The sequence below is a fragment of the Hippopotamus amphibius genome, chromosome 11 (assembly GCF_030028045.1).
Source record: "Hippopotamus amphibius kiboko isolate mHipAmp2 chromosome 11, mHipAmp2.hap2, whole genome shotgun sequence".
NCBI lineage: Eukaryota > Metazoa > Chordata > Mammalia > Artiodactyla > Hippopotamidae > Hippopotamus > Hippopotamus amphibius.
The window spans coordinates 7630155-7657813 of NC_080196.1; the positions used below are offsets into that span (position 1 = coordinate 7630155).

At 41.0% G+C, this 27659-nt stretch overlaps 1 protein-coding gene across 16 annotated transcripts in view; it reads left to right on the forward strand.

Moving 5' to 3' along the window:
- The window catches only part of LOC130831390 (N-acetyllactosaminide beta-1,6-N-acetylglucosaminyl-transferase-like), a 135585-nt gene that overhangs the window by 94610 nt on the left and 13316 nt on the right, over nt 1–27659 (forward strand). For 5 of the 16 annotated variants that reach the window (XR_009048048.1, XR_009048047.1, XM_057699447.1 and 2 more), the window contains exon 1: nt 7651–8809. The exons of the other annotated variants lie outside the window; for them this stretch is intronic. Coding sequence is in view for 3 of the 5 variants with exons in the window: in XM_057699447.1 (XP_057555430.1) it covers nt 7885–8809 (925 nt within the window). In the remaining 2 variants the exon portion in view is untranslated. Of the gene's footprint in view, nt 1–7650; nt 8810–27659 lie in introns of those variants that run through there. 16 annotated transcript variants of the gene reach the window in all.

Sequence of the window (27659 nt, forward strand, 5' to 3'; positions counted from 1 at the left end):
ATTAAAATTAGAAGTTGGAGGAAACCACTGCCTATCTCTATTTTAAGACTGTTTTGTTTTTATTTCTTTGAGTATCTTCAAAATACAGATCTCTGGTAGCGGCTGAATGATAAAATACTGTCTCTTAGTAAAAAATATCTCCTTGCAACTTCAACATTCAAAAATATGGGGGTGGAGGAGTTTGGTGGTGCATAGCATGAAAAGGGGACCAGAAGAATATCCAGATTTGGACAGATGTGGGGTATACAAGGTCTTCTCTTTAAGAATTTGCCATCTTTTCTTCCCCCAGAGCAGACATTTGGAAACAGAGGAAAGTTGCACAGAAAGACAAATAGTCACTAATTTTCTCCCTTGAGATTTAACAGAATATAGCCAAAGATAAAATTTGTGTGTTTGTTTTTTGCTTTTGTTTTTGTTCTTGCTTGGAAAATTGGAATTAAATCTGAGCAATTAACCACAAGAGGGAGAGAAATTTGCTACCCCAAGGAAGCTGCTAGGGACATAGAAAAAAGTAGTGTGATCTTGGAAGAACGAGGTTAAGCTGGGGTGATGGTATGTGAAACAGTATAGAAAAATACAAAAGGCTTCTTAGCCAGATTTATTTTCGTAGAGTTTCTATGACTCCTTGTAAAAAATTGGGACACTGAGGCACAGTGATCTCAAGAAACGTTCTTAAGGTCACATAGTAAACAGCAGAGTTGGATTTAAACCCTGCTCCAAAGCAGGGCCTTCGCCAGCATGCTCTATCACAATCTTCTGCAGGGTGCACCAGCCCACTGGGTCTCTGAAGAACAGGTTCAGGAGGCAGCATTAGGGAATGAAGGGCAGTTCTCTCACTCTGGGGTGCAGGGAGAGGGCTGCAGGGCTGGCGCTGCCTTGGTGGCTCCCACCTTTACTTCGGGGTCTTTCAGGTGAAGAATGACCTATCAAGGTTGCCCATCAAGCAGTGCTGTTCTGCTTCACTAAAGGTCCCTAGGAAAGTGGGCAGGTGGTTCAGGTTCTATGGGAACCAAGACTGGCAACAGAGAGAGATGCTGTAAGATTTGTTAAGTATGCTTTCTATGCACGGCATTGCTCTGAGCTCTTTTTATGTACTAACGTATTAAAATCTCTTTGGAACGCTATGAGGTCAGTGTTCCTAATGTCTTTGTTTTGTGGAAGGAAGGAAACCGAGGCATATAGCCCAGCGCTCTGCACTGTAACCCCCATGGGGTATGCAGAGGGCTCCAGGCAGGTACAAGGATGACCAGCATTATGACTTCCCCTCATTTCACATTTCTTCACCTGGAAAATGGTTGCAAAGACTCGGATATTTCAAAATTTAGGCCTGGGGGAACTTGATTACTATCTGGAAAAGAAATCAGCCAATGACATACAATGGGCTAAATCTGGCCTATTTTTGTACTTGGCGACAAGCTAAGAATGACTACATTTTTAAATGGTTGTAAAAGAAATTTAAAAAAAAACTATTTTAAGTCATGAAAATAATATGAAATTGAGATATCAGTGCCTGTGAATAAAGTTTTGGCAGGACACAGCCACATATGGTGATGGCTACTTTCAGAACACAGTTGTAGAGTTGAGTGGTTGCCTTAAACCAAATGGCTCACAAACCTAGAACACTCACTACCTGGCCCTCTACAGAAAAAGCACTGATGTCTGATACAGAAGCATGTGGTAGACATATTTGACTAACAGTTTTTCCAGAAAAAGTTTTGTCTGAATTGTGAGTTTCCCAGATAATTTAAAGGCTGCCCTTTTGTGCACAAAATAGTTAATTAAAAGAAAAAACTGTTTGAATAAACATATTTCAGAAATGCCTTTTTAAACGGACTATGCAAATGTGTACAAGGATATATTAATATATTTATATTTCAGTAAATATCGGTACTCTGCTTGTTTTCAACCCCAAAACACTGAGTTGGCCTTCACAGCTTTCAAGCCCTTTCACTAACTTATTTGATAATTTTAAATACTAGAGGTATTGATCTATAGTAGTAAAATGGTCATGGAGCTTTACAGATGCCAGTCATTCTTTAATTGAATGATCTTGCACTGTTTGGGGAGTTTTTCTTTCCTTTTTTTAATTGAAGTATATTTGACTTACAATATTGTGTTAGTTTCACATATACAGCAAAGTGACTCAGTTAAAAGTGTGTGTGTGTGTATATATATATGTAATTTTATTTTTAGATTATTTTCCGTTACAGGTTATTACAAAGTATTGAATATAGTTCCCTGTGCTATACAGTAAATCCTTGTTGTTTATCTATTTTATACACAGTAGTGTGTATCTGCTAATCCCATACTCCTGATTTATCCCCCTCTTCCTTTCCCCTTTGGTAACCATAAGTTTGTTTTTTATGTCCGTGAGTCTGTTTTTGTTTTGTATATAGATTCATTTGCAGTCATATTTAGATTCCACATATAAAGGATATCATTTTTGTCTTTCTCTGTCTGACTTACTTCCCTTAGTATGATAATCTCTAGGTCCATTCATGTTGCTGCAAATGACAATATTTCATCCTTTTTTATGGCTAAGATTACATTGTATGTATATACCACATCCTCTCAAGCCAGGTGTCTGTTGATGGGCACTTGGATTTTTTCCGTCTTGGCTGTTGTAAATAGTGCTGCTGTGAACACTGGGGTGCATGTATCTTTTCAAATTCGAGTTTTTGTCTTTTCTGGATATATGCCCGGGAATGGGATTGCTGGACCATTTGGTAGCTCTATTTTTAGTTTTTTATGGAAACTTTTGGAGTTTTTCTTGAACTTACTTCACTTTAAGTCCATCACCTATTGCTGACAAAAGGGTACCCAATCTATCAGTTCTTTTTAGATTGGGTACCCTCTTTCTTTTTTTTTAAATAAATTTATTTATTTATTGTTTATTTATTGGCTGCGTTGGGTCTTTGTTGCTGTGCATGGACTACTCTTTATTGCAGTGTGCAGGCTTTTCAGTGCGGTGGCTTCCCTTGTTGCGGAGCATGGGCTCTAGATGCTCAGGCTTCAGTAGCTGCGGCACATGGGCTCAAGAGTTGTGGTTCATAGGCTCTAGAGCACAGGCTCAGTAGTTGTGGTGCATGGGCTTAGTTGCTCTGCAGCATGTGGGATCTTCCCGGCCCAGGGATCGAACCTGTGTCCCCTGCATTGGCAGGCGAATTCTCAACCACTGGGCTACCAGGGAAGCCCTATATTCCTCTTCTGATTTGTGAGTTCTTATCTGCTTAGAACAGAGAAAGTTTGTTATGATTGTATCTACACTAAAAGTGACTAAGCTAAGCCTCGAGAGGTTCAAATGAAGAAGCTCTGATGCTTAAACCAAAGATGGTAAATTGCATCCTAGGGGCCAGTGTGGTCTTTACGGTCCATGTGTGTGCACGCACTCGTGTCTTAAAAACTTGTTAATTACCTGATAACATTTAAAGAGCTTGGAAATTTTTTAAAATAAAATTCAGATTTCTCCTCCCTCTTCAAATATCTGGAGAGCTGGCAGCACTGGCCCCATGACCCCACATGGCATTCCTTGCTGGCTTTGAGAGGGAGCTGCTTGCTTTAGGTGGGGCAAGCACCTAAAGGCTCTTCACCACCTTGCACACCCTCCCTCAATGTCCACGACATGTGGCCGAGGGCTAGCTGCCGCTCATGAACTCACCAGCCCTACTCTTCCTGCCCTCCACCAGCTTCACCGACCTTTTTCACTTACTTTTTTGGCTACCTGCCTGTACACATTTGAGGGTGTGAATCCAGCTAAGGAGATGTGTTCATTATTTTGGTTGCTTTTCTTGTTTACTTGCTGGGTCTCACTTGTGGCCAGTTGAGGTTGTCAGAGTGACACAACCAGAGCCTTCGATGTAAGAAGGATGTTGTAACCTTGATGGAGATGAGAGAACCCAGCAAAAAACATTGCCTGGGTTCAACAGCCAGTAATTGTGCCGAAAGAAGCAATCAGAGGCGAAGCAGGACTGTAAGGACTTGGGAACAGATCAGGCCCAGATTGTAACCCTGTCCCTGCAAGAAGACATTCGTGTTTGCCTCTGACAGCCCAGCTGGGGTGGACACACAGCTCAAACAAGGTTAACGAGAACTAGAGTGACTATAAGGGAAAAAGATCCCACCATGTTCTCCAAAAGCCCCCAGATAGCCTAGCCTTTTGTTTTAATGTTTGAGCCAAGATAATTACGTGTTTTTAGTGGCTGTCCTTGTGCTTGCTGTCTCCTTGATTGGGACAGTAAAGGGTATCCTGGGGGCAGAGAGAGGCAGGGAGTCATACAAAATGTCCACTTGACAACCCCGTTTTCAATATGTTAAGCCAACTAGAGTGAACAGAGCAGAAATCCTGTCCTGGTTGGAAGTTAATAGCTCAGCCTGCCCAATTATTTGCTGGAAGAAAATGCCTGTTCAGTTGCCACAGATACCAGGAAAAACAAACCTACCGCTGGGCCAACCACTGAAAAAGGCATCGCATTCTAATCTTTGGCTGTTCATCTAAATCATTGTAAATAAGGCAGAACAAACTGTAGAAGGGTTTTTGGATCCTGCTGTTTTGAGCTGTTAATCACGTTGTACCCCCTTCTTCTCATTTGTAACCGGCTTTGACTAAATCGTGATGAAGGATTTGTGGAGTTTGCTTCGCATTGTCATTGGACCAGAGTTCCCTGTTGTAGAATCGAGGATCAAGGCAACGGGAGGGGGGAAACCAACTGAACCTGCAGTGAGAGCCGTCTGCACCCCCCTTTCCCTCTGCCTCCCTGCCCGAGGTCTGCCAAGTCCTGCCGTTTACTTCGCAGAAAAGGGTGTGGCTCTAGTAAGAAGGAAGGGAAGTGAAGGTATCAAAGCAGACTCTTGATTGAGTACTTTCCTTCACACCCACCTTTCTACTATCCCCCCCACTCCCACCCCACAGGGAAGGGAGGTAATGATGGGGAAAGAAAAGAGTGACATTTAGCCTTCACTCTTTTACAATGGCCATAAATCAACCCACTTGAAAGACTTAAGGTAAATTTTGTATTTTCCATCACTAAGAACAGAAATCAAAATATCAGTTCCTTAACAGAGTCAGAAATGTCAGCTATTCTTCTTTTTTAATTAATTAATTAATTTATTGGCTGCACTGGGTCTTCATTGCTGCACGTGGGCTTTCTCTAGTTGCTGCAAGCAGGGGCTACTCTTCATTGCTGTGTGAGGGCTTCTCATTGTGTTGGCTTCTCTTGTTGCGGGGCACGGGCTTTAGCAGTTGCAGCATGTGGGCTCAGTAGTTGTGGCCCACAGGCTTAGTTGCTCCACAGCATGTGGGATCTTCCCGGCCCAGGGATCGAACTCGTGTCCCCTGCATTGGCAGGCTGGTTCTTAACCACTGAGCCACCAGGGAAGTCCTTGTTGGCTATTTTTCGAAAGGGAAACAACAGCAACAATAATTGCTAATGCTTATTGGACATATATGAGCAGATACATAAACCCTGAACAAGAGTTATCTTACTTAATGTTCTTAACAACCATGTGAAATAGGAACCACTGTTATTTCCCATCTCGCAGACAGAGAACCTGATGCTTAGAGAGGTTAAGTAACTCTTCCTTGCTCATACAGCTGGTCAGTGACCAGCTGGGATTTGAAGTTAATTAGACTGGCTCCAGCTTCTGGACTACAGACCTTCAGAAGGCTCTGGCTTCTATCTGGCCGAATGGCTTTGAAAAAAATATTTGTATTGGTCTTAGTTTCCTCATCTGTAAAATACAGAGCTGTGTTAGGTGATCTTTAAGATCCCTGCCAGCTCTTTGGGTCTATCTCCAAATCAATAACCATCAAGTCAACTGAAGAAAAATTGCACAACCTAAAAGTTGAGAATTATGTTTTATTCGACAGACATTCTGAGGATTTCAAGCCTGGGACTGCTCTGAAGAAGTAAGGGAGGAGCCAGGATACAGAGGAGCTTTTGCAACAAAGCCCAGGGAGTAGGAATATGGAAACATTACTGTTGGTTAAAGAAGAGTAGGCATCTCAAGTTAATGAGTCTAGCACTTTTCTATTTATGAGAAGATGCAAAAGTCTGGGCTCACTGAAATCATTCCTTTGATATGCACCTCAGCTCTCTGGGGCCAGGATCCTGTGCTTTCTCATCCTGAGTCTCCTCAGGGTGCACCACTGGAGGCAGCTGCAGTGGCTGAGGGCTTGATGGCGGGCATCCTGTTTCCCCGCTGAGTTCCCTCAGGGCTCACCCTCAGGGGCGGCTATCATGTGATGTCTTGATGGCTGCAACACCCCTTGTTTACTGATATGGCAGGCACCATTTTCCATTCTCGGTCACCTGCATGCTGCTGTGGTCATTCATTAGTCCAGTGAACCATAGGAAGTTAAGGGGTAGTCGGGGAAGGGAAGGGAGACAGGGAGATTGCTACATCACACACCTATGTCTTCCTAACAGAAGCAGCTGCTTCAGTTGCCACGTCCCACCCAGACAGGTAGGAGAGTTGGGTGACTGTGGGAATGAGATGGGAGCAGGGCCACTTTTAGCTCCTGTGGCTGCCAGAGTTGATCTGTTAGTTGGATCAGTAACTTTTCCCCGGAAGCGTCCTTACCAGCTGCGTTCATCTGCACCGCACTCCACGTTTGCTGAGCGCTGGAGGCACCTGGGACAGGTGAGCTACAAGAACACATCTGTAATGTGACCAGACCTGCTGGGCTTCTCTTCTTGGCTCCCCTGAATTACATTGCCAGATACTTCCAGGAATTTTGCAGCAGCCCTGAAGCCTTTGTTCTTTCTTCGGAATAAGGAAGTGGGAGAGGGGGTTGAATAGAAAGGAGAACCTTTCAGAGTTTTATGAAATGACCTCTAATCTGAAGATGTCTGGCTTTTAAAGAGACCCAGTGGCTAGTCACTTCACATATGGTAGATAATACCGTGTCAACAGCTCAGGTTATCTGAAGCTCTGTGTGAAACGGGAACCAACCTTTGCTCTCTGGGAACAATGGCTATCACCTTTCTCCCAGGCAGGCAGAATTAAGGGGTGTTAATTTCATTTATGCCTCCACACCGACCTTTAATGTCACAAGTCACTCCTAGGTTACTTCTGCCCTCATCTCATGCCCCCAAGAGTGTAATTTTTATTTCCCTCTGCCTACAGCCTGCACAGACATATGTGCTATGTAACATCATCAGAAATTGCCTGATTTAATCCAGGGAATTCCTGCCTCTCCATCAGACGTTTTTTCCCCCTTTTTTCTGATAATTTACTTAGGCATGTTTTAAGGGTGTTTTTCCTTATCTGTGTCTGAGGTAGAGATAACACTGAAATGAAAAGAAGTGGCAGAGAAACAAACTCGAGGAGCAGAAGTCCAAAGGCTGTGGTTTCCAAGGACTACTAGCAGGTTGCTGGGCTAGCCAGAAGAATAAAGAACCACTTAATTTGAAAAGGAAGGGGAGAAAGTGTGAGAAGAGAAGAGAGATCAGATCGGAATAGTTTGGAATGAGGGGGGTGGGGTGAAGCCAGAGAAACAGCCCCGGTGAAAGGAGCCGTCATTCCAGACCGGAACGCAATTTGCTAAGATTCACTGGCGTCTTGTATGCAAATGAGAAGGGCTTCCCGGAGGCTGGGCTGAGCCAGGCTCGCCCTGCCAGCAGCCGGGATTCAGCACCGAGGCCTGAAGACCAGTGCACATTAAGAAGCATCTCTGGCCATTGCCAAGAGAGGATGGATGCCACCCAGAAACAGAGAATAGATGAGGATTAAAGGACCCAGGAAAAAGGAAGACCTCTTGAGAAGCTGTCGCAATTCAAGACTGGCAAAAGAGGTCAGTTCAGCCTCTTCACACTTGTGGTTTCAGGAACCCATCGTTTCTCAGTCCTTGGAGAGAGAGATTCCTTCCCCAGAGAAGTGGAGATAATGAACTTTTGCAGGTATTGCTTTTTTGCTTTCACGGTGGTCAGTGTGGTTATTTTTGTGATATTTTACAATAGCCAGTTAAGCCAGCTTAAAAGTTTCAGGAAGCTGAATAGTTCCAATGAAAGGGATTTTAGAATCCGTGCCTGTAATGATGCCTTAGAAGATAAGTTATCCTTTTTGTGGGAAAAGACATCGATATCACCTGTGGGAAGTGTCCCCTGCAAGGACTACCTGATCCAGAATCACTACATCACAAGCCCCCTGTCAAAAGAAGAAGCTGCGTTCCCGCTGGCATATGTCATGGTCATCCATAAGGATTTTGATACTTTCGAAAGACTCTTCAGGGCTGTCTATATGCCCCAGAACATCTACTGCGTTCACGTGGACGAGAAAGCCACAACTCAGTTTAAGAAATCTGTGTGGCAGCTACTGAGTTGCTTTCAAAATGCTTTTCTTGCTTCAAAGATTGAGACTGTGGTCTACGCAGGAATTTCCAGGCTCCAGGCTGACCTGAACTGCCTGGAGGACCTTTTAGCGTCTGAAGTTCCGTGGAAGTACGCCATCAATACCTGCGGGCAAGATTTCCCCCTGAAAACCAACAGGGAAATCATAAAGTATCTGAAAGGATTTAAAGGGAAAAACATCACCCCAGGGGTCCTACCTCCCGCTCATGCCATAAAGCGGACTAAATATGTCCACCAAGAGCACTTAGGCAGAGATGGCTCTTTTGTGAAAAATACCAATATTTTGAAAACCTCCCCCCCACATCAGCTCACCGTCTACTTTGGCACTGCTTATGTGGCCCTTACGAGAGAGTTTGTCAAGTTTGTCTTCCGAGACCAAAGGGCCATTGATCTGCTACACTGGTCCAAAGATACTTATTCTCCTGATGAACATTTCTGGGTGACACTTAATAGGATCCCAGGTAGGTACAAATTTCCTCTCCCATTTTTTCGTATCGATACTCAATCGAGTTTGCTAACATTCAGCTTCTCTTTGTAATTATTTGGAAAAATAAATAAATAAATGCCTAGAAAGCTGTGAGTTTGCTTGCTTTTTAGTGACAGTTTAGTGACAGCTCTACTGTCTTATAACTGTGCTATAGAGTCATCTAAGAAATATGCCAGGTTCCTGGAACTCTGGCAAAACTACCTTTGAGGGTGCATCACATAGTTCCCGACCTTTAGCTCGGTCTTTTTTTTTTAAAAATTGAGGTGTAATTGACATAAAATAGCTCAGTCTTTGAATGAATGTCTCTTGTAGTCTTTGAGGAGCACAGCTATAACATAATGAGACTGATTTTGAATTAGTACTCTTGAATTTACAAGTTGAAATAGGTAGTGTTTCTTTCAGAGGCTGTTACACAGTACTACACTGATGCTCAGAGTTCACGGGGCTGTTTTCAGAATCTTTGACTCCTTTTGGATGTTTACAAATTATCACTGTCACTTAAACGTCTCCAGTCTTAGACCTGAACAGGTGTCCAGGTCTCAACCGACTTGGTTCAGTAAATCTAGTCTGATATTTGATTGCCTGGAAGAATGGGTAACAGTGAGTTGAAACATACGCAGAGAGATGCTAGCTGGAGTTGACGCAAAGTCAATGCTCAATTTTTAAGTCCCATTTTCTTATTAGAAAGTCCTGTTTGCCACCTCTTGTTTTTATACACTGTGAAGTCTTTCCCAATGCTCATGATACTTTGGGGCCAAGGTATGTGAGGTGTGGAGACAGAAAATAGCATCAGATTCCCTCTTTGATTCAGGACTGGGTTTCTTTTCAAAATTCTCTTTTCCATATGTTGTCTAGGAAGCCGTGTGTGACCTGTGGGGCCTCTTCCTGGTAACGTCCCAATGCACTAGTTTCTACTGTTGTACCCGCGTGGCTGTGGGTGTCAGCCCTGCAAGGAGGTGACTGCATGCCTGCCATGCTTGAAATACCTCCCTGCTCTTGCCTGTAGTATCATTATTGTTGACACATGTGGGTGCTACCTTCATACCTGAAAGTAGACTCATAGCAATTATTCAGTGCTCAATAACTCAGCATCCCTAAGAGCTAACCTAGAGAGGCGGTTACAGAAACCTACTTAGAGGGGGGCAGGAAAAGGACCAGCAAGGTGGCTGGGGACAGAGGCATGCAGTTAATTTCAGACAATACTAGGTTAACCGTTCACAAAGACCTGCAAGAGGGGGAGTGAATCAACGTTTATCACCATGTAGTGAGCGTTCATCCTAATGATTCACAAATAACCATTTCAAACACGTCGACCTTCCATATGTGGCATCTGATACGGTTCTTGTTAATACAGTTTGTGCCAGGTGTGTTATGTTCTACATCATCTCTTTTAACTATGAGAAATAATCATTGTTACCCTCACGTACAGATGAGGCTTAGAGAGAGTGAAGTATGTGCTCGTATCACAGCTTGTCCAAGGCAAAGCTGGGATCTGATTCTGGATTTGTGTGGCCTGAAGTGTTTCCCTTGCACCAGGAAAAGGAATAGTCATTTTTCCTTTCCTGTATAGTGAAAGCAAATTCCATGCAGAACCCCAGAAAGGTGAAAGGATGAGGTTGGGGAAAAAATGCAGAGCGCGATGGAAGTAAGCCCCACCTGACGACCCTAAGGTGGAAACAAGGTTAGCAGGGATTTGGAGGGTGTGTGTGTGTGTGTGTGTGTGTGTGTGTGTGTGTGTGTGTGTGTGTGTGTTGGAGTCACAGGAAGCTGTTCTTGCTGGAACCACCCGCCATACCCCACCCAGGCTTCTGTGTCTGCTCCCCCAAACCCCGTCTAGAACAGGCTTTGGTCTGGCTCTCCCTACTCTGCCCCAGTGGACATGGGAAGTATTCCACTGGTAGTGTGCTCACTGAGGCTGGAGGGCTGACTTTGAACCTGGTCCTTGTTATGATAACAAAAGAAAATGGAGTATCTTGAGGACATTATCGTCCAAGAAGTCTTCAAAAAAATAATAGAACATTCTGACATGTCTGTTTTCAGCAATCAACAAATATTTATTTAGCCCTGCTAAACAGATTTAGCGTGGTACCCGGCACTATTCTGTAAACTGAGGCTGGCTCTGGAAGAAGAGGGATCTGACTTTATGGAATTTAAGTGTCGAGATTTGAGTGGTTGAGTATTAAGTGTTTAGTGACTCTTTAGTATCTTGGGCTAATTTTAGTATGTTGAGCTAATTTCTCCCCACTCCAACTTCTCAAAATGTTGTGGGTTTTTTTTCTGAATATCCGTCCCTATTTTAAAAACATTTTTTAAAAGTGTGTTTTTCAAAAAAACAGGAAATATGTTCATGAGTTTTAACACTTTTGAATTTTATACTCCCATCAGCTGCTGGTATTCATGCTTCCTTATATTCTTCCAGAGATACTTTATTAAGTTTATAAACAATAAAACTAATTAAACATCATGTGTGGAAAACAGTACATATACTTTTTTAAAATGTTCACCACAAAAATACACAGAAAAAGAAAAATGGTCCTTATTTTAGCCAACGTATCGTCTGTGAGAAACAAAAGATTACAAGATGTGTTCTTTTTTAAAAAATTAATTAATTAATTAATTTGGCTGCATTGGGTCTTCACGGCTGTGCATGGGTTTTCTCTAATTGAGGTGAGTGTGAGCTACTGTTCGTTGCGGTGCGTGGGCTTCTCATTGCGGTGGCTTCTCTCGTTGCAGGCGCATGGGCTCTAGGCGCCCAGGCTTCAGTAATTGCAGCATGTGGGCTCAGTAGTTGTGGCACACAGGCTTAGCGGCTCCTCGGTACGTGCTTCCTCGACCAGGCATTGAACCCGTGTCCCCTGCATTGGCAGGCGGATTCTTAACCACTGCGCCACCAGGGAAGTCCCCCTCCTTTTCAATAGAATTAGAGAAACAGTGAGTAAGTTAAGGCTTGAGGTGTAATTCCATAATAGCTAGGCCAACAAATGATACCAGTAAAGATAAGATATCCAATACCTTGTAGAATTAGCAAGAGTTCCAGTTGGAATGCTAAGAGGGCAGAATCCTTCCTTAGAAAATCTGGTTCCCCATCATGCAGTCACATCTGATGACCAGAGAAAGCATTGGTACCCTATGTGGACACCTCCAGTTAGTTTCCGTCTTACCTGCACCTGGTTTGAGTTTATCCCACAACTTGGCACTTATCCAGCCCTGTTGTTTGTTCCATACCTGGCCTACTCCCAGTTCCTTCAGTGGGCTTCTTCTGTCTAAATTTGACCTGGAGTGCCCCTTAGCTACTGGCTTGGAAAAAAAACATGAGCATTAGGAAATGAAAGGTTAAGGAAAGACAACAGTAGAAAGAAACTTGAGAAACATTTCTCCAGGTGTAGTTCTCAGCAACTGTAAACACTGAGCTATTTGGAAGGTATTTGATCTCTACAGAAAGTTTACCAGGGCCTTAAATCTGGGTGTGACGGGATCAGCCACAGGCTTTTTCAAAGTATGCATCCTGTTCTCTGTACATCAGCCTAAATTTAGAGTTCAGTTTCCAGTGCCACAAAGGATGCATTCAATCATGCTGATTGTACCAGTGACCAAGAATTATAAACACTGATGGACTGGTAGAATCATGTTCTAATGAACATCATTAGAACATTCAGGTTGTTAATTAAGTTATTTTTTTTTTTTGTGGCTCGATGACAGTCCACACTGGCACTTATTTTTGTTGATATGGAGATAAATTCAGATTGAAGGAGAGATTACATGAAACAGACACTTCCAGTTCCTATCCATTGAACAGAGTTTTCCAATGACATCATTTTTGTATGGCCAGATAATATTAAACATACTTAATAAATTAGGACATGATTTCAAAATATTGTATTAGTGATGTGGGCTTGTTTGCCTTGTTTGCCTCCTTGGTGGGTGCTCTAGGCAATTCTTGGGGCAGTAATTTGTGTGAGGTCATAGGGGAAAGCTTATAATCTACAAGGTGTCCTGGCTCTTGAGAACCTAGATGCCATGCTCCTTGTAGAGAAACCTTACGCAGGTTACAGAGTATTTACTTAATTAAACTAACCTGAAGCTAGAGCTGTTTGAAGACTTGTTTATAATGCCTCTGGATGTTGGCTGTGCTGTATAACACTTGGAACATCTTCTTCAGTGGGGAATCAGCACCCAAATACTTTTTGCCTCCCACCTGTGAAGGAAATAATCTGGAAATACTGCTCTTAATTAACTTTTAACCCCTAATCCCTAGAATAACATTATACAAGGCAAGAAAAATTAGATTATAGTATATAACATGCACATTTAATTAAGTACAAATACCATTACAATTGGTAAATATCCAGTAAGCTAAATTGAACATGAATTTAATTCTTGCAGAAAGGATTAATGTAGGTGCTGCTTTAGAAGTGGCAAGACCATTTTTCCAGCTTTCATTCCGCCTCCAGTCATTTTCTACCAACTGTCTGAAATTAATCTTTACTAGAAGCTTCAAGGTTTTAGTTGTTTTTTTTTTTAACAAAACATAGTGTTGCATTTCAGTGACTCTTTAAAACATATTTAATTAATTAATTTATTTATTTATTTATTTATTTAACTGCGCTGGGTCTTAGTTGCGACATGCGGGATCTTTAGTTGCGGCATGCGGGATGTAGTTCCCTGACCAGACATAGAACCGGTGTCCCCTGCATTGGGAGCTCGCAGTCTTAACCTCTGGACCACCAGGGAAGTCCCAATGACTCTTTTTTTTTTTTTTTTTAATTTTTAGTTCCCCTGACCAGGGATCGAAACTGTGCCCCCTGCAGTGGAAGCACAGAGACCTAACCACTGGACTGCCAGAGAATTCCCTCAATGACTTTTAAAACAGTAAAATATTAGCTGCATATCAAAGTCATAATAGATATATAATCAGTATCTCCATGATCTCGTTATCATCTGTATCTCTACTCTCTTTCTCTGAACCACGGCAGTGGCATCTCCTGACATCTCCCCTTGAGTCCACATGATGCTATGAAAAGTCTTGGGAACCAGATAAGCATAGTTTAAGTCCCAGCTCCCATTACCTGCTAACTATGTGATACTGTCTTAGTGTACACTGAGTCTCAGTGTACCATCTGTGATGATGGGAATAAAAATAGTATTTAGTCTCAGGAGAAGTTATGAACATGCAATAAAACAATGGTTCCGTTAAACACAAATTGCTGGGCCCTCGCCCCAGGGTTTCCGATTCATCAGGACAGGAGCAGGCCCCAGAATTTGTAGTTCTGACAAGTTGCCAGGTGATACTGATGCTAGAAGCCCACCTTGAGAACTGCTGGAGCAGACCACCTTTTACAGATTGGCACATTTGTAGATTTGCCGCATATGCTGGATCTGTTTATTTCCTGATAAAGAAAGGCAGCCACCAGTAAAAATGAAAGTGAGTTTGTATATAGCGAAGCTTTACAGTGTTGGTTGCCAATGGTGGATATTGTGAAAGTGGTGTGCAAATGACTGATGCTTTCTTCGCGTTGAAGAAATATCCTGGACTTTGGAGTGAGACAAACATGTTGATGAATTTTAGCTCTGCCCTTCGTAGCTTTGTGACCTTGGATACCCTGAACCTTAAGCTCCTCACCTGTACAGTCACAATAAAGATGGCTACTTAGTAAAGTTGTTTTGAGAACTGAATGAAAAAATTGGGTGTAAAGTGAGAGGTGAAATTTTTTCTATTTATTAATATGAATATGTATTAAGAAAACGTAAATAGGTCAGAATTCCTAAACTAATGAGATTCTCAAGGAAGGTGTTAAATAAAATCCATTTAAGTCTCTTTTCACACAGAAGGACGTCTACACCGTGGCCCCACAACCGTGTAGAACTAGATGTAAATAAACCCAAAGAGGAATAACAGGAACTATAAGAAAATTTAAGCAGTTTAACATGTCGGGATGGATACTTATTTTTTATAATTTTGATTTTCCCTTAATGTTACTGGTGTAATTTCTGAAACTCCTGAAAAACCTCACTTAGGTCTTCCAATAATACTGTGATGCTCTCATATCCTTGAAAAGAGTGTTTCCTTAAAAACGCAAAAGACGAGTGTCTTCAGGACTCTATTTTTAAGATCACATCACATGAAAGGAACAGGAGTGGGACTGTTTTGGAAAACAGGATCGTTTTATTTTCTTAAACCTTACATGTACAGATGTCTGTTTAGAATAAATAAAATTTCTTGGAAAAGGAAATCAACATAGCCAGGACTTGAAAGAAATTAGAGAATTTTTTCACAGTCATTCTGTACAAGTTTCTATTGACTCAGCCACATCCTTCCCATTTGGGTGTTCAACTTCCTCTATGTTAAAACAAATGTTGCCCCTCCTGGCTACTTACAAAAGGATAATTTTAAAACTCTATTATGAAATTTGCAAACACACATGATGGAGAATGATACAATAATCCTCATGTGCCCATCAGCCAGTTTCCATAACCATCAATATACTACAGTCTGAAAGCAAGAAAACTTTAAATTTATGCCATCATTGAGTTGACTCTAATTTTAAGAAATGAGTAGCTTCTTTTTTTCAAAAAAATGCGAAATTCCAATATTCCTGTGTAAGGCTTTCTACCTACCCCATAACAATGATTTGCTGAAAAGTGAAAACCTTTTTACCCAATTTTGAGGACATGTTATATCAACCAGACTGAGTTTTTTTCTTCCTTTTTAATTTTTATTTATTTATTTTGGTTGCACTGTGCAGTTTGCAGGATCTTAGCTCCCCGACCAGGGACTGAACCCGGGCCAAGGCAACGAAAGCACCAAGTCCTAGCCACTGGATTGCCAGGGAATTCCCTCTTCTTCCATTTTTTTAAAAAAATGTATTTATTTATTTGTTTGTTTATTTATCAGCTGCATTGGGTCTTTGTTGCTTCACACAGGCTTTCTCTGTTTGTGGCGAGTGGGGGGCTACTCTTCACTGCGGTGCGCAGGCTTCTCATTGCAGTGGCTTCTTTTGTTGTGGAGCACAGGCTCTAGGTGCGAGGGCTTCAGTAGTGGTAGCACATGGGCTCAATAGTTGTGGCTCAGGGCTCTAGAGTGCAGGCTGAGTAGCTGTGGAGCATGGGCTTAGTTGCTCCACAGCATGTGGGATCTTCCTGAACCAGGGATTGAACCCCGTGTCCTCTGAATCGGCAGGCGGATTTTTAACCACTGTGCCACCAGGGAAGTCCAGGAGATCCATTCTATTATACATTGTTGCTAAATTTGAAACACCCCCCCCTTTATTTTTAAATTGATAGGCAGTAAAATTCACTTGTTTCGGAGCCCAGTCCCTTGCGTGTTGGCGTTTGAGTAGAGCTGTGCACTCATAACCACAATCCAGAACAATTCCATCACCTCCAAAAATTCCCACCCCCCTGCCCCCAGTCCAAACCCTTGGCAAATCCTGACCTGTTCTCCATCCATACGGTTTTGCCTTTTCCAGAATGTGGTAAAAACGAGATCATAGAATATGAAGCTTTAGGGGTTCTGGAAAAGCAGCTTCTTATTCTTCTTTTATTTTAATGAATTCATTTTTGTATGTTCCAAGGTGAATAGAATGGTTTCTTATAGATCCTCTGGCAGATATCTGTTTGTGTTGGTTACGTTTGGCAAACTTTTCTTTTCCTGTGTTATTTATTTATTATTTTCTATAAATAATAGAATGTTTGACCTCTTATTGTTTAAAAAAAAAGTATGTTTGTTTTTAGTAATATTATTCATTTGGGGTAATAAACTAAAAGTAAATACAGGGATTTCCCTGCTGGTCCAGTGGTTAAGACTCTGCAGTCTCACTGCTGAGGGCCTGGGTTCAATCCCTGGTCGGGGAGCTAAAATCCCACAAGCTGTGCAGAGCAGCCAAAAAAAAAAAAAAAGGTAAATACAGCATGTAGTTATATCATTATTAAGCCTGAATTTGGCGATCTTTTGTTACCTTTGATTTGACAGTGTCTGTGATTCAGAATGAGTAATAGGAACATGGTGAACTTAACTGGAAGAATAAAAATGACCGAAACTATTCCACGTCTATTCCAGAAACAAGTGACAGACTCACAAAGCTTCCCGTAATGAGTCCTTTCAGTCAATCAGATTATATGGGAACATCGTATTGTGCATATCACAGTATTCCAACATGAGCTCTCATCAGAACGCATACAGAAGAGGATCTGTCTAGATTTGTAGATGGCTGAAGTGTTTATCTTTTCCTCTAAATTGAGCATGTGAGTCACTGGTCTTGATCTAAAGATGTCCACAATTCAGAGTCTCTAAAATATTGAAAAAACTGTCTCACAAATGAAAACAGCAGTATTCAAGTGCTTAAAAGTCGTAAAGCTCTCAAAACCTGAAAACGCCATACCCAAGACTGGCACTTTGATCCCTAAAATGACCCTGAGCAGAGGAGAAGGGGGCAAGGAACTGAAGGGGCCAACATTTCTTTGAAGTCTCATGTTTTGTTTTACAAATTTATGTAACTATCACATTCCCACCTACTCTATAACTTTCTTAAATGTTTCATTGAAATACAATATTATACATACAGAAAACCGCAGGTATCAGAGTTGAAATCACTGAATTTTCAAACTGATCCTCACCTGAGTAACCAGCACAAGAACCCCTATTGCTACAAATACTCCAGCAACCCTCCTCTGCTCCCTCCAGGACTGGCAGCCATCTTGACCCCCCCTAAATTAGTTCTGCTGCTTTTGTGTCGTCCTAGAGCTTCTAATTGTAGCCTAGTGCTTTTCATCCAAATGTTCAAGTTAAATAGATGTTTCAAGAAGAAATGCTTGGGCTGTACTGTGACTTCTTGTGTTTCTGAAAACTGCTGGAAACTCCATAGGGTGAGGGGTGAGGAGTGGGGGTGGGGTGGGATCCCCACATACACCAGGCACGTCCTAGGACTCTTTCTCCCATGTTTCTTCTCTTTTTAAAGTTCTTTTTTTTTTTTTTAGTTTCTCATATTTGCAGAATAGTATAAACAGAAGAAGTACTTCCACTTTTCTGTATAAAAGATTAGGCCTGTTATAGATAGGCACTCAGTTCCCAGAATTAGCAACCTATACATACCCCAGTGCATGCAGCAACAAGTGGAATTTACCACTGACCTTCAGCTCCTTTGGACCTGTCTTGGGTTGTCAACAGGGGTTGAAATTAGACAAGAGTCCTAAGCAATGGTGACTTTTATTTGGCTACTTTTACATGGAATCAGAGGGACTATTTTACAACTTGGGAATGAATTCTTGATTTGCATCCAACTGGGTGTAACCTGGTGCCTTGTTTTGAAGGTGAGGGAGGTCCTGTGTGCAGGGCAAGATGAAAACTTCTCTAATGGATCCAGTAAGGACCTTTCCCCAGACAAGAACCAAAGCAGTACAGGGCATGCTGTGTTCTATTGATTCCAATAAGGAATGACCCCGCCATGAAATCGCTTTCCGTGAAGTGTAGTAAGAAGGGCAGTCAATACTTTAAATGCTTTTATTTGAAACAGTCACATAACGTCTAGGAAATGCTGCTTGAAATGCAAATATCCAATTCAAGCTGTGAACAAACACAACTAAACAAATAGGTCACAGAGAAAACTTGCTACTTGGTATTCACATGCTACAAATAACAAAGCTTAAGTCCTAAGGAAACAGGTTTTCGGACTGATAAAAGTGGTAAACGTGTACACAAGGGATGCCCAAATTCATTTAAAGAAACTCAGTCCATGCATCTCAATTGTAAAGGCCACTTGTGAAAGTTTATTTGCAATCTATATTTGGTATAGTTTAGTCAACTAGTTAACAGCTATGCCGTAGTCTTAAGGTGACATGGAAGTATTTAATTGTACAGAAAAATGCTTTATGAAAAATAATGTTTTCCTAACGATCGTTACTTATAAATGTAAGATTTTGTAGTGTTTGGGTTTTTCCTTTTTTTTTCACCTTTCATTTTTATTCTTTGTACTTTTATGAGTCATTTGAATCCATTCGAATAAAGTATTTGATTTTTCACAAATTATAGAGTAATACTTTTTAGACAAAAAAAATAAAGATTCATAAGGTAAATGTGCCAGGATGCATAACACTAGCGAATTTGGGGAAAAAATCAATTGGTCTCTTCTTTGAACTTTTCTATATTTTAAAAATCTTCAAAATGTAAAAATGAGGTTGCTTTATTTGGTGAAAAATAAAATCTCTCCTTACCAAGGCACAATATTTGGTGTTTCAGAAGCTGAAAAGTATTATCCCTATAAAGGGATGCTCAGTGAAATAGTCTGTGAAAAACAGGGGTTCTCAACTCTGGCTACATGTTATGGTTATGTAGGCCGTTTTAAGAAATTCTGATGTCTGGGCCTCACACCTGACCAATTAATTCAGAATACCTAGGAGATGGGGCACAGTCATTAGTACTTTTCTAAAAGTACCACAGATGATTCTAACATGTAGCCAGGGTGGGGAACACTGATATAGATGAAGGCTGGACTTAGAGATAAAAACTGAAGAATGGAATTGATTATCCTGTTGACTTGGCCCACATTCATTCCCAACCATTTGTACCTGATAGCTAGTTTAAAAAAAAAAAATCAGTTAAGATTTTGCTGGGAGGAAAAGAACTTCCAAAATATAGTGGCTTGAAGAAAGTTTCCTGATCCTGTGAGGCTTTCTGACCGGGTCTGGAAGAGCTTGGATGGACCCTTTACTTGCAGAACCTGGTCTTCTAACCACATGGTCCCTCATTCCCTAGTGGGCTCACCAAGGCTGCTTCACTTGGTGGCCTCAAGAGAGGGCAAACCCTAATCAATGAATACTTTTTTAAGTCTCTGCTTGAATCATGTTTGCTAATATCCCATTGGCCAAAGCTGCGAAATCATACTGAATGAAAGCATGCATATAGCAATGGAATGAATTTGTGACCATTTTTGACAGTCAACTACAGCAAATTAAAATGTGTCCCTTTTTTAGTGAAAACATTTGATAAAGCAAGATATTTACCAGGATCTTTAAAAAAAATTTTTTTCTAGTTAATTCGGTGAATGTGCATTTAACTTACATTACAAAAGAAATTTTATGGTAGTTAAGCAATTTCTAAAACAGTTTAAAAATGAGGAAAATACAGAAAATTACAAAGACTAAAATCAAAATCATCAAAGAAAATACTCAGGTAATATTTTATTATATTTCTTTCAGTCTTTGTTTTCATATGAAAACAATCTTTTACATGTTTTTCTAATTGGTTCCCCTCATTTAATAGTACGTCATAGTTTTTCCATGTTATGAAGAATTCTTTACCATAATTTATAATAGCTCAGTAGCATGCCATCATTTGAATGCAATATCATTTATTTAGCAAAGGCTCAAATTTTGGGCTTTTAGGAGGTATTATCAGGAATAATAGTTGTTTTATTAATAAAATTGGTAATTACTGACGACTGAATCTTTTTCAGCACTTACTGTGTACCAAGCACCATTCAGGATGTTTTAAGCATATTACACACTTCACACAGCTCCATGAGGTATAGGGACTATTTTAATTCTTGTTTACAGATAGGGAAACCTAAGAACAGAGAGGTTAGGTAACCTGTCAGTGGTCCCACAGTTACTAATTGGCCAAGCAGGAATTTGAACCCAGGCAATTTAGTTTCAGAGTCTCTCCTTTTAACTACTATATTACATTGCTTCTCAAATAAGAATTTACAAAGAACTTCCTTAGGACAAATTTCAATACATTAAATGTCAAAGGGTATGCATGTTCTTCAAGGCTTTTGGTACAAAGTGTCATACTGCTTTTCCAAAAATTGGACCATCCTGTACTCTCGCTGGCAGGTCTGAAACCCCCATTTCCCTACACCCTCTCCACTAATGGGTATTATCATTTTCTAAATCTTTGCCAGTTTGCTACATATAAAATGAGGAGAGGGGCAGGGAATATGTAGGAAATCTACATACCTTCCACTCAATTTTGCTGTGAACCTAAAGCTGCTCTAAAAAAACAAAGCCTATTAAAAAATTATTTTTTAGGAGGAGAGGCTATCTTAGGATTTAAACTTTACTAACTCTAGTTTCTAACAAGTATGAGCTTATTTTCTTTTTTCTTTTTCAAAAATTATGACTTAATTGACATATAACATTAGTTTCAGGTTAATATTTGTGTATACTGTGAAATGATGATCACAGGAGGTCTAGTTAACATCTATCACCACCACCATAATTGCCAATTTTCTTCCTTATGATGAGAACTTTTAAGATTCTCTCCGAGCAACTTCCAAATATTCAGTACAGTTTTTTTTTTTTAATTTATTTATTTTTGGCTGTGTTGGGTCTTTTGCTGTGCGCAGGCTTTCTCTAGTTGTGTTAAGCAGGGGCTCCTCTTTGTTGCGGTGCTCGGGCTTCTCAGTGCAGTGGCTTCTCTTGTGGAGCGCAGGCTCTAGGCGCTTGGGCTTCAGTAGTTACAGCACGTGGGCTCAGCAGTTGTGGCACACAGGCTTAGTTACTCCGCGGCACGTGGGATCTTCCCGGCCCAGGGCTCGGACCCATGTCTCCTGCATCGGCAGGCAGGTTCTTAACCGCTGTGCCACCAGGGAAGTCCGAGCTAGTTTTCTTATATTAGATATTTGCATAATCCAAGGAACAGAGAACTACGTGAAAATGGAAGACCAATTGGGGAATTCCCAAAAGAGTTGCAGGACAGCTGGGTGTGTGTGGATAAGGGTTGAAAGATGACGTGAGCAGTGTTGAAAGGTGAGGCTTGGAAACCCAGTGTTGCAAACGACATGTCAACAGCGCCAGACGGACAACGTGAGTCGGTGAAGCATGGTGGGGACCAGGGCAGCAGGAGAGCTCCGGGCTGGATAGTTCTAATGAATTATGGACAAGTGACTCTTACAGCTCAGACTTTCATGGGAAATCTTTTTCTTTTTCTTTTTTTTCCAGTGTTTTACCCCTCTTCAATGGGGGTCTAACCAAACAGGCCTACCAATCAGATGTGGTTTCTGGGCTGCCTGTCTGCTGTGAATAACCTGGGGACATAACTGCAAAAAACATTTTGTGCCATGGTCAGCATTTTCGTATCTTCCTGGCCGGAATGTGATCTAGAACAGCGAACTGCTGCACCCCACCAGGGTCACGGTTCTGAGGAGCTGGCTGGGGCAATTGATTGGGGCTAGTGACAGTGTGAAGCAAAAGAAAAAGGTGCTAGTTTAGAGTCAGGTGTTTGAGGGAGGAGATAACATTAAACTGGGTCCCGGGGAGCAGAAGCAGCAATGTGAAATGAGAGATGGGGTGAGGAGTCAGAATTCTAGTCAAAGGTGGCATGGACACCAGCAGAAGGGGTTTGGGATGATGGCAAGTCTGAATTTGCTTTTGTTTGTCGGGAGGGTGAGTGGTTAGTGGGAAGGCATCATGAAGTGGCTTGAAGAAACAGACACAGGGCACACGATCCAAAGTGATCCGTGTTCCCCAAATAGGAAGGCAACAGGGTCAACACTAATGATAGAAAAAGCCATTTGCTCATATTGCCAGCAAAGTGAGCAGACTGGAGGCAGAGAGACTGGTTTGTAGGCAATTAAAATAGCCTTGGTGAGGGACTTCCCTGGTGGCGCAGTGCTTGGGAGTCCTCCTGCCAATGCAGGGGACACAGGTTCGATCCCTGGTCTGGGAGGAGCCCACATGCTGCCGAGCAGCTGGGCACATGCGCCACAATTACTGAGCCCGTGTGCTTCAACTACTGCAGCCTGCTTGCCTAGAGCCTGTGCTTCACAACAACAGAAGCCCATGCAGCACAAGTAGTAGCTTCTGCTCGCCGCAACTAGAGAAAGCCTGCACGCAGCAACTGACACAACGCAGCCAATAAATAAATAAATTTTAAAAAAATTTAAAAAAGATAGTCTTGGTGAGCGATGCACCTGAACTAGGGCAGTGCCAGCAAAGGAAAATGACACTATGAAAAGCCAAGTGAGGCTTCAAGAACTGCCAGTAGATTGGAAATAAGTTGGGGCTCAACTGAAAACCAGTTCATTGTTAACTGGACTTAACGGTGGTGATCATTTTGCAATATATACAAGTATCAAATCATATTGTACACTGAAACTAATAGAATGTTATATGGCAATTACACCTCAATTTTAAAAAAAAGAAAAAAAAACTCTGGGAATAGAACCCTACAGTCTTTATTTTAAGCACTCCAGAAAGTTTTGATATATTCTGCAGTTTGAAAACATTACTTCAGATTCTGTCTTTCTTCCTTTTCTTCCCTCTTTCCCTCCCCTTGGCTCAACAATGTGCAGAGTATTTGCTAGTTACTTGGCCACTTGTCTGAGGATGGATCTACCTATCAAAGACGGCGTTCTAACATTTGTTTAGACGTGATGGTATTTCTGGAACGCCTGATAAAAGTCCAATGTGAGAGTACTTTCCTCCTGTTCACGCCAGAAGTCGGCCCTGCCTGACACACACAGCTCCCCCAAAGGATACTCACTCTGAGTGAATGTTTTGCCAACCAACAGTGGGCAGATACTATAATGTGCATTTTTTCTTCAGGTGCTCTCATGAACCATTAAATAAAAGCCCACTCCTTTCAATGTGGCCACTCAATCTCCAACTTTCATGAAACATCATCACAATGAATTTGCTGATTGTTTCATACTTTACTCACAAGACTACGCACTCTCAGGAAAACAGAGGAGCTTGAGGAAAGTTACAAAGAAAAAAGAATGATCATCTTTTAGCTGCTTGAGATGAGTAATGTCAAAGAGAGGGTTCCTTAAACAGAACTAGAGAAATAATGACACAGAAAATAGTGCATATAAATTTAACCCAATTGCTCTTCATTTCAGTATTTCTTTCTCTTCTACATTGAATTAGCATAATTTTGCACTTAAAGACAAGCAAATCAGATGAAAGGAAACATTTCGCTTTGACATATTAAAAAGTACAACATGTACACACACACACACACACACACACACACCAAACTCTTCAAAAGAATATACAGAGAAAAGATGCTGAAAGACATTATTTATCCAAGCGTATTCTCAGAGAGCGGGAGTTCAGAAACTTGCTCTGTGCCCTGGGAAGCAATACTTTGTAGAAGAGCTTTCCGTCTTAAAGTTTGATTTTCTAAATTCTTTTCATTGCCTGTTAGCATAATTGTGGGGCAGCCATGGGAGCGGTCAATTTCTGGGCTCTCTGCTCACATCCTTGACATTTTTACCTCCAGATAATGACCAATGGGGTTGCTTCCCAGGCAACACTTTGAGCTAATCACACTCCACCCATCACTCAAGGTCCACCTCAAATTCTACCCATCTACCTTTTGATGGAGGCTTTTCTATAGCCTTGTTAAAATAAAGGTCTTCTAGAAATAGTCTGCTGGGTCCTATCCCCAGAGTTGCTGATTCATTCTGGAAGGGGGCACAAGAATTAGATTTCTGTGCTTCACAGCTATCGATTGAAGTTTTTTTTATTTTTTAAATGTTCCTTTTAAATAGCTATATAATTGTTTGGTGTTTTTTTTTTTTTTTAAAAAGCCAGGTAAGATTTGCAGAACTGCCACCAGATCAGAAATTGGCTGGGGGCTCCTGTACTGCACAAAACCTCAACAGACCTGGCTAGAAGGCATGAACAAGAGGCTTGGGATTCATCATGAAGGTGGAGGATACTGAAGCCTGTCTTGGTTTAGTGGAGAGAAGAAGGGGAAGTTGTCTAGAAGTAGAGACAGGAAGGCTTTTTCTGCTGCAGAAAAATTTGCCATAATTAGAGGGATGTTTAAAGATGATAAGCAGACAGGGAGAAATGTGAACGAAGCATCAGTGGATCAAGGTCAGCCTTTAGGTCAGGACGGTACTGAAATCTGAACTGCTCTGGGGTTGCCCAGGGTGGTCCACTTCTCAAAATGCTGCACTAACCTTTCCTGTTCGTCACCAGAAGATGGTCCAGGAAGCTCTTGAGTGGAGGAATCTGGACTGCTAATAAAACTATCAATACAACCTGTAACTGAATCGCTGTGCAGTGCACCTGGAAAAAAAAGATATATATATAGACATCTTTTATATATATATATATTTATCTTTATATATATATAAAATTGAATCACTGTGCTATGCACCTGAAACAAATACATTATAAATCAACTATACTTCAAAAAAAGAAAATAAAGTATAACAAAATAAAAATATCAATACATATAAACCTTTCTGGATATACTAGGCTAAAATATCAGTATCAGTAAATTAATATCAATAAATATAAACCCTTCTGGCTACTCTGGGCCAAAAGCTCCCAGAACATCTCATTTGTGGCTTTACCCCCAATATCTCTTCTAGAACATAGGAGGTCTGCAAGAAAACCATTTGAATGAGTGAATAAATTATCTTGAAACAAAATCAGCAAGTAATTTAGCATGTCCACACTTCTGGGCAAGTCACTTAAATGTTCTAGACTCTGCACAGCTTGGCGATGAAGGGAACATATTAAAATATTAAAACATGAAAATTTCTAAAATCCCTTCCAGTGTAAAATTCTAGGTTTCTCTTTTCCCCTCGTTTCATCTCTTCCTTTTACAACCAAAGACAAGCTAATTTGTTGGCAGTTATCAGAGGTGAATGCAGAGAGGTCATTACCTCAGGGACTACAGAACTCTAAGAAACACCCATAGGAAACAAAAGAGGATCTCTTTTCATAAGTTTCATGTGTTAAAAATCCTAAGTGATTAATGAATCATTGGCCGGCAAAAACAATTGTACCTTCTTATTTCTAAAAATAACCCCAATTGACAATGAGGGAAAAAGGCAACAAGTTACTTAACATAGATTTCCCAACTCTCAGGTAATTTTCCTTTTCTTTTTTAATTGTGTAAGCTAATCAGCATTGAACCCTGTATTTTTTCCTTTTGTTGAATTATTCTTAGAATACTGACAAGCACAATTACTAAATCAGCAAAGCAAGTCAGATTCCGATGTACGTAAATAAGCCTCTTTTAAAATATAAAAGCGGGAATTCCCTGGCAGTCCAGTGGTTAGGACTCCAGCGCTTCCACTGCAGGGGCCACGGGGTCCATCCCTGGTTGGGGAATGAAGTTCCCGCCAGCCACGCAGCACGGCCAAATAAACAAATAAAAGCAACGTAACATTAAAGAAAGTTTTGTAAGCACAAATTTGCTAATTGCATACACAAATATTTACACATGGTTTTATTAATAATGTACAATTTCTTGTTCTCAACCAGGGGCAATTTTGTTCCCCAGAGGACATTTGGCATTATCTGGAAACGTTTTTGGTTGTCACAACTCAGGGTTCGGGGGGCAGGTATAGATGCCAGTGACATCTAGCAGGTAAAGGCCAGGGATGCTGCTAAACATCCTACAGTGCACAGGACAGCCCCCATGACAAAGAATTCTCCAGTCTCAACGCCATTAGTGCCGAGGTTGAGAAACTCGCTTTAGGTGTTAGTAAAAAAGCAATCTCTTCCACAGCTACTCTGTCCCCGTGATTGTAATAGGACGATTATGTTTTCAACCATTTATTTAGTTAAGCATTCCAGGCACTATGGTAAACACAACACGTACATTATCTCATTTAACACGAACAACCCTGTGAGGTTTTGAAGATTAGCACACGATGTCTTAAAGAGATTACCTAACTGCTCAAGGTCACACAGCCGGTAAATAGCAGAGACGGGGATTTGTTGAGTGTTCGCGTCTTGTTGATTGTTTTATCTGCTCCTTAAGCCAGCTATACCAGGCAGGGCAGATGAGAACAGATGATTGTTGCCTATCCAGGCAGTTGCTGTAGCGCAAAGTGAAAAGGGTTGGCCCTTGCTAAGAGGGTAGAAGAAATACTTTTCCATGCATGCCAGCTATCTGGCTTCAGAGACTGTGCTGTCAGTCTTGAGGCATAAATAGTGTCATAATGAACATCTTCATGTACAGACTTTTACATTTAAAAATTTATTTCCTTAGCTTGTTTTGAAACTATTGGCTTGAAAGGCCAAAGGGAATTGGTGGTTATAGTGGCTTTTCCCATTTTTCTAAATTGCTTTCCCAGAGTTGTGCCAATTTACAGCACCACCGCGAAGTTATGAGAAAACATCTTTCAGTACACTGACACCAGCACTGCCTTTTGACATTGAAAACCAAAATTCTTGCTTATTTAATAAGCTAAAAAATGTGTATCCGAGCTTAAATAATAAGCAGTTGCTGGAATTTGTTACCACCTATACGTCTCCCAAAATGAGGACCACGCCATGTAAGAACACTAAGGAGAAAGTCAAGTCAATATAAATAAAGCTTGTGTTTTAAAGAAACACATTCATTTATAATAACAACACGTGCAGTTGTTTGTCTAATAAAGGCTAAGCCCAAGAAAAACATTCCTGCTTACTCTGGAAACTTTATCTCAAATCTTTTGTTTAAATAAGCCTATGGAGAGCAAATGAGAGAATCGGATTTCATAGTTTAAAATGTTTTCTCTGATAATATTGGTGTCTTTTTTGCCCCATCCTAGAAATAATGCAAAATAGATGCTTCCTGGGATACTTGCGAATTGAGATAGACTTCTACCCACATACCCCATAACTACCCTCCTGACAGACAATAATCATAATCATAATTATAACAGCACCAATAATAACACAATCATCGAGTCCAGTATTTTAAAAATACATAGTATGTATATAATATATATAATGGGATATAGTGGTATATCCCATTAGGGAATCATTTTAGTAGGTTTTGACCACAATTTTTAATAGGAGACTAGACTAGAAAATAACATAAACAAGTGCCTTGCATGTAATAAGTCTAAGTACGTTGTGAAACTTGTTTGTGT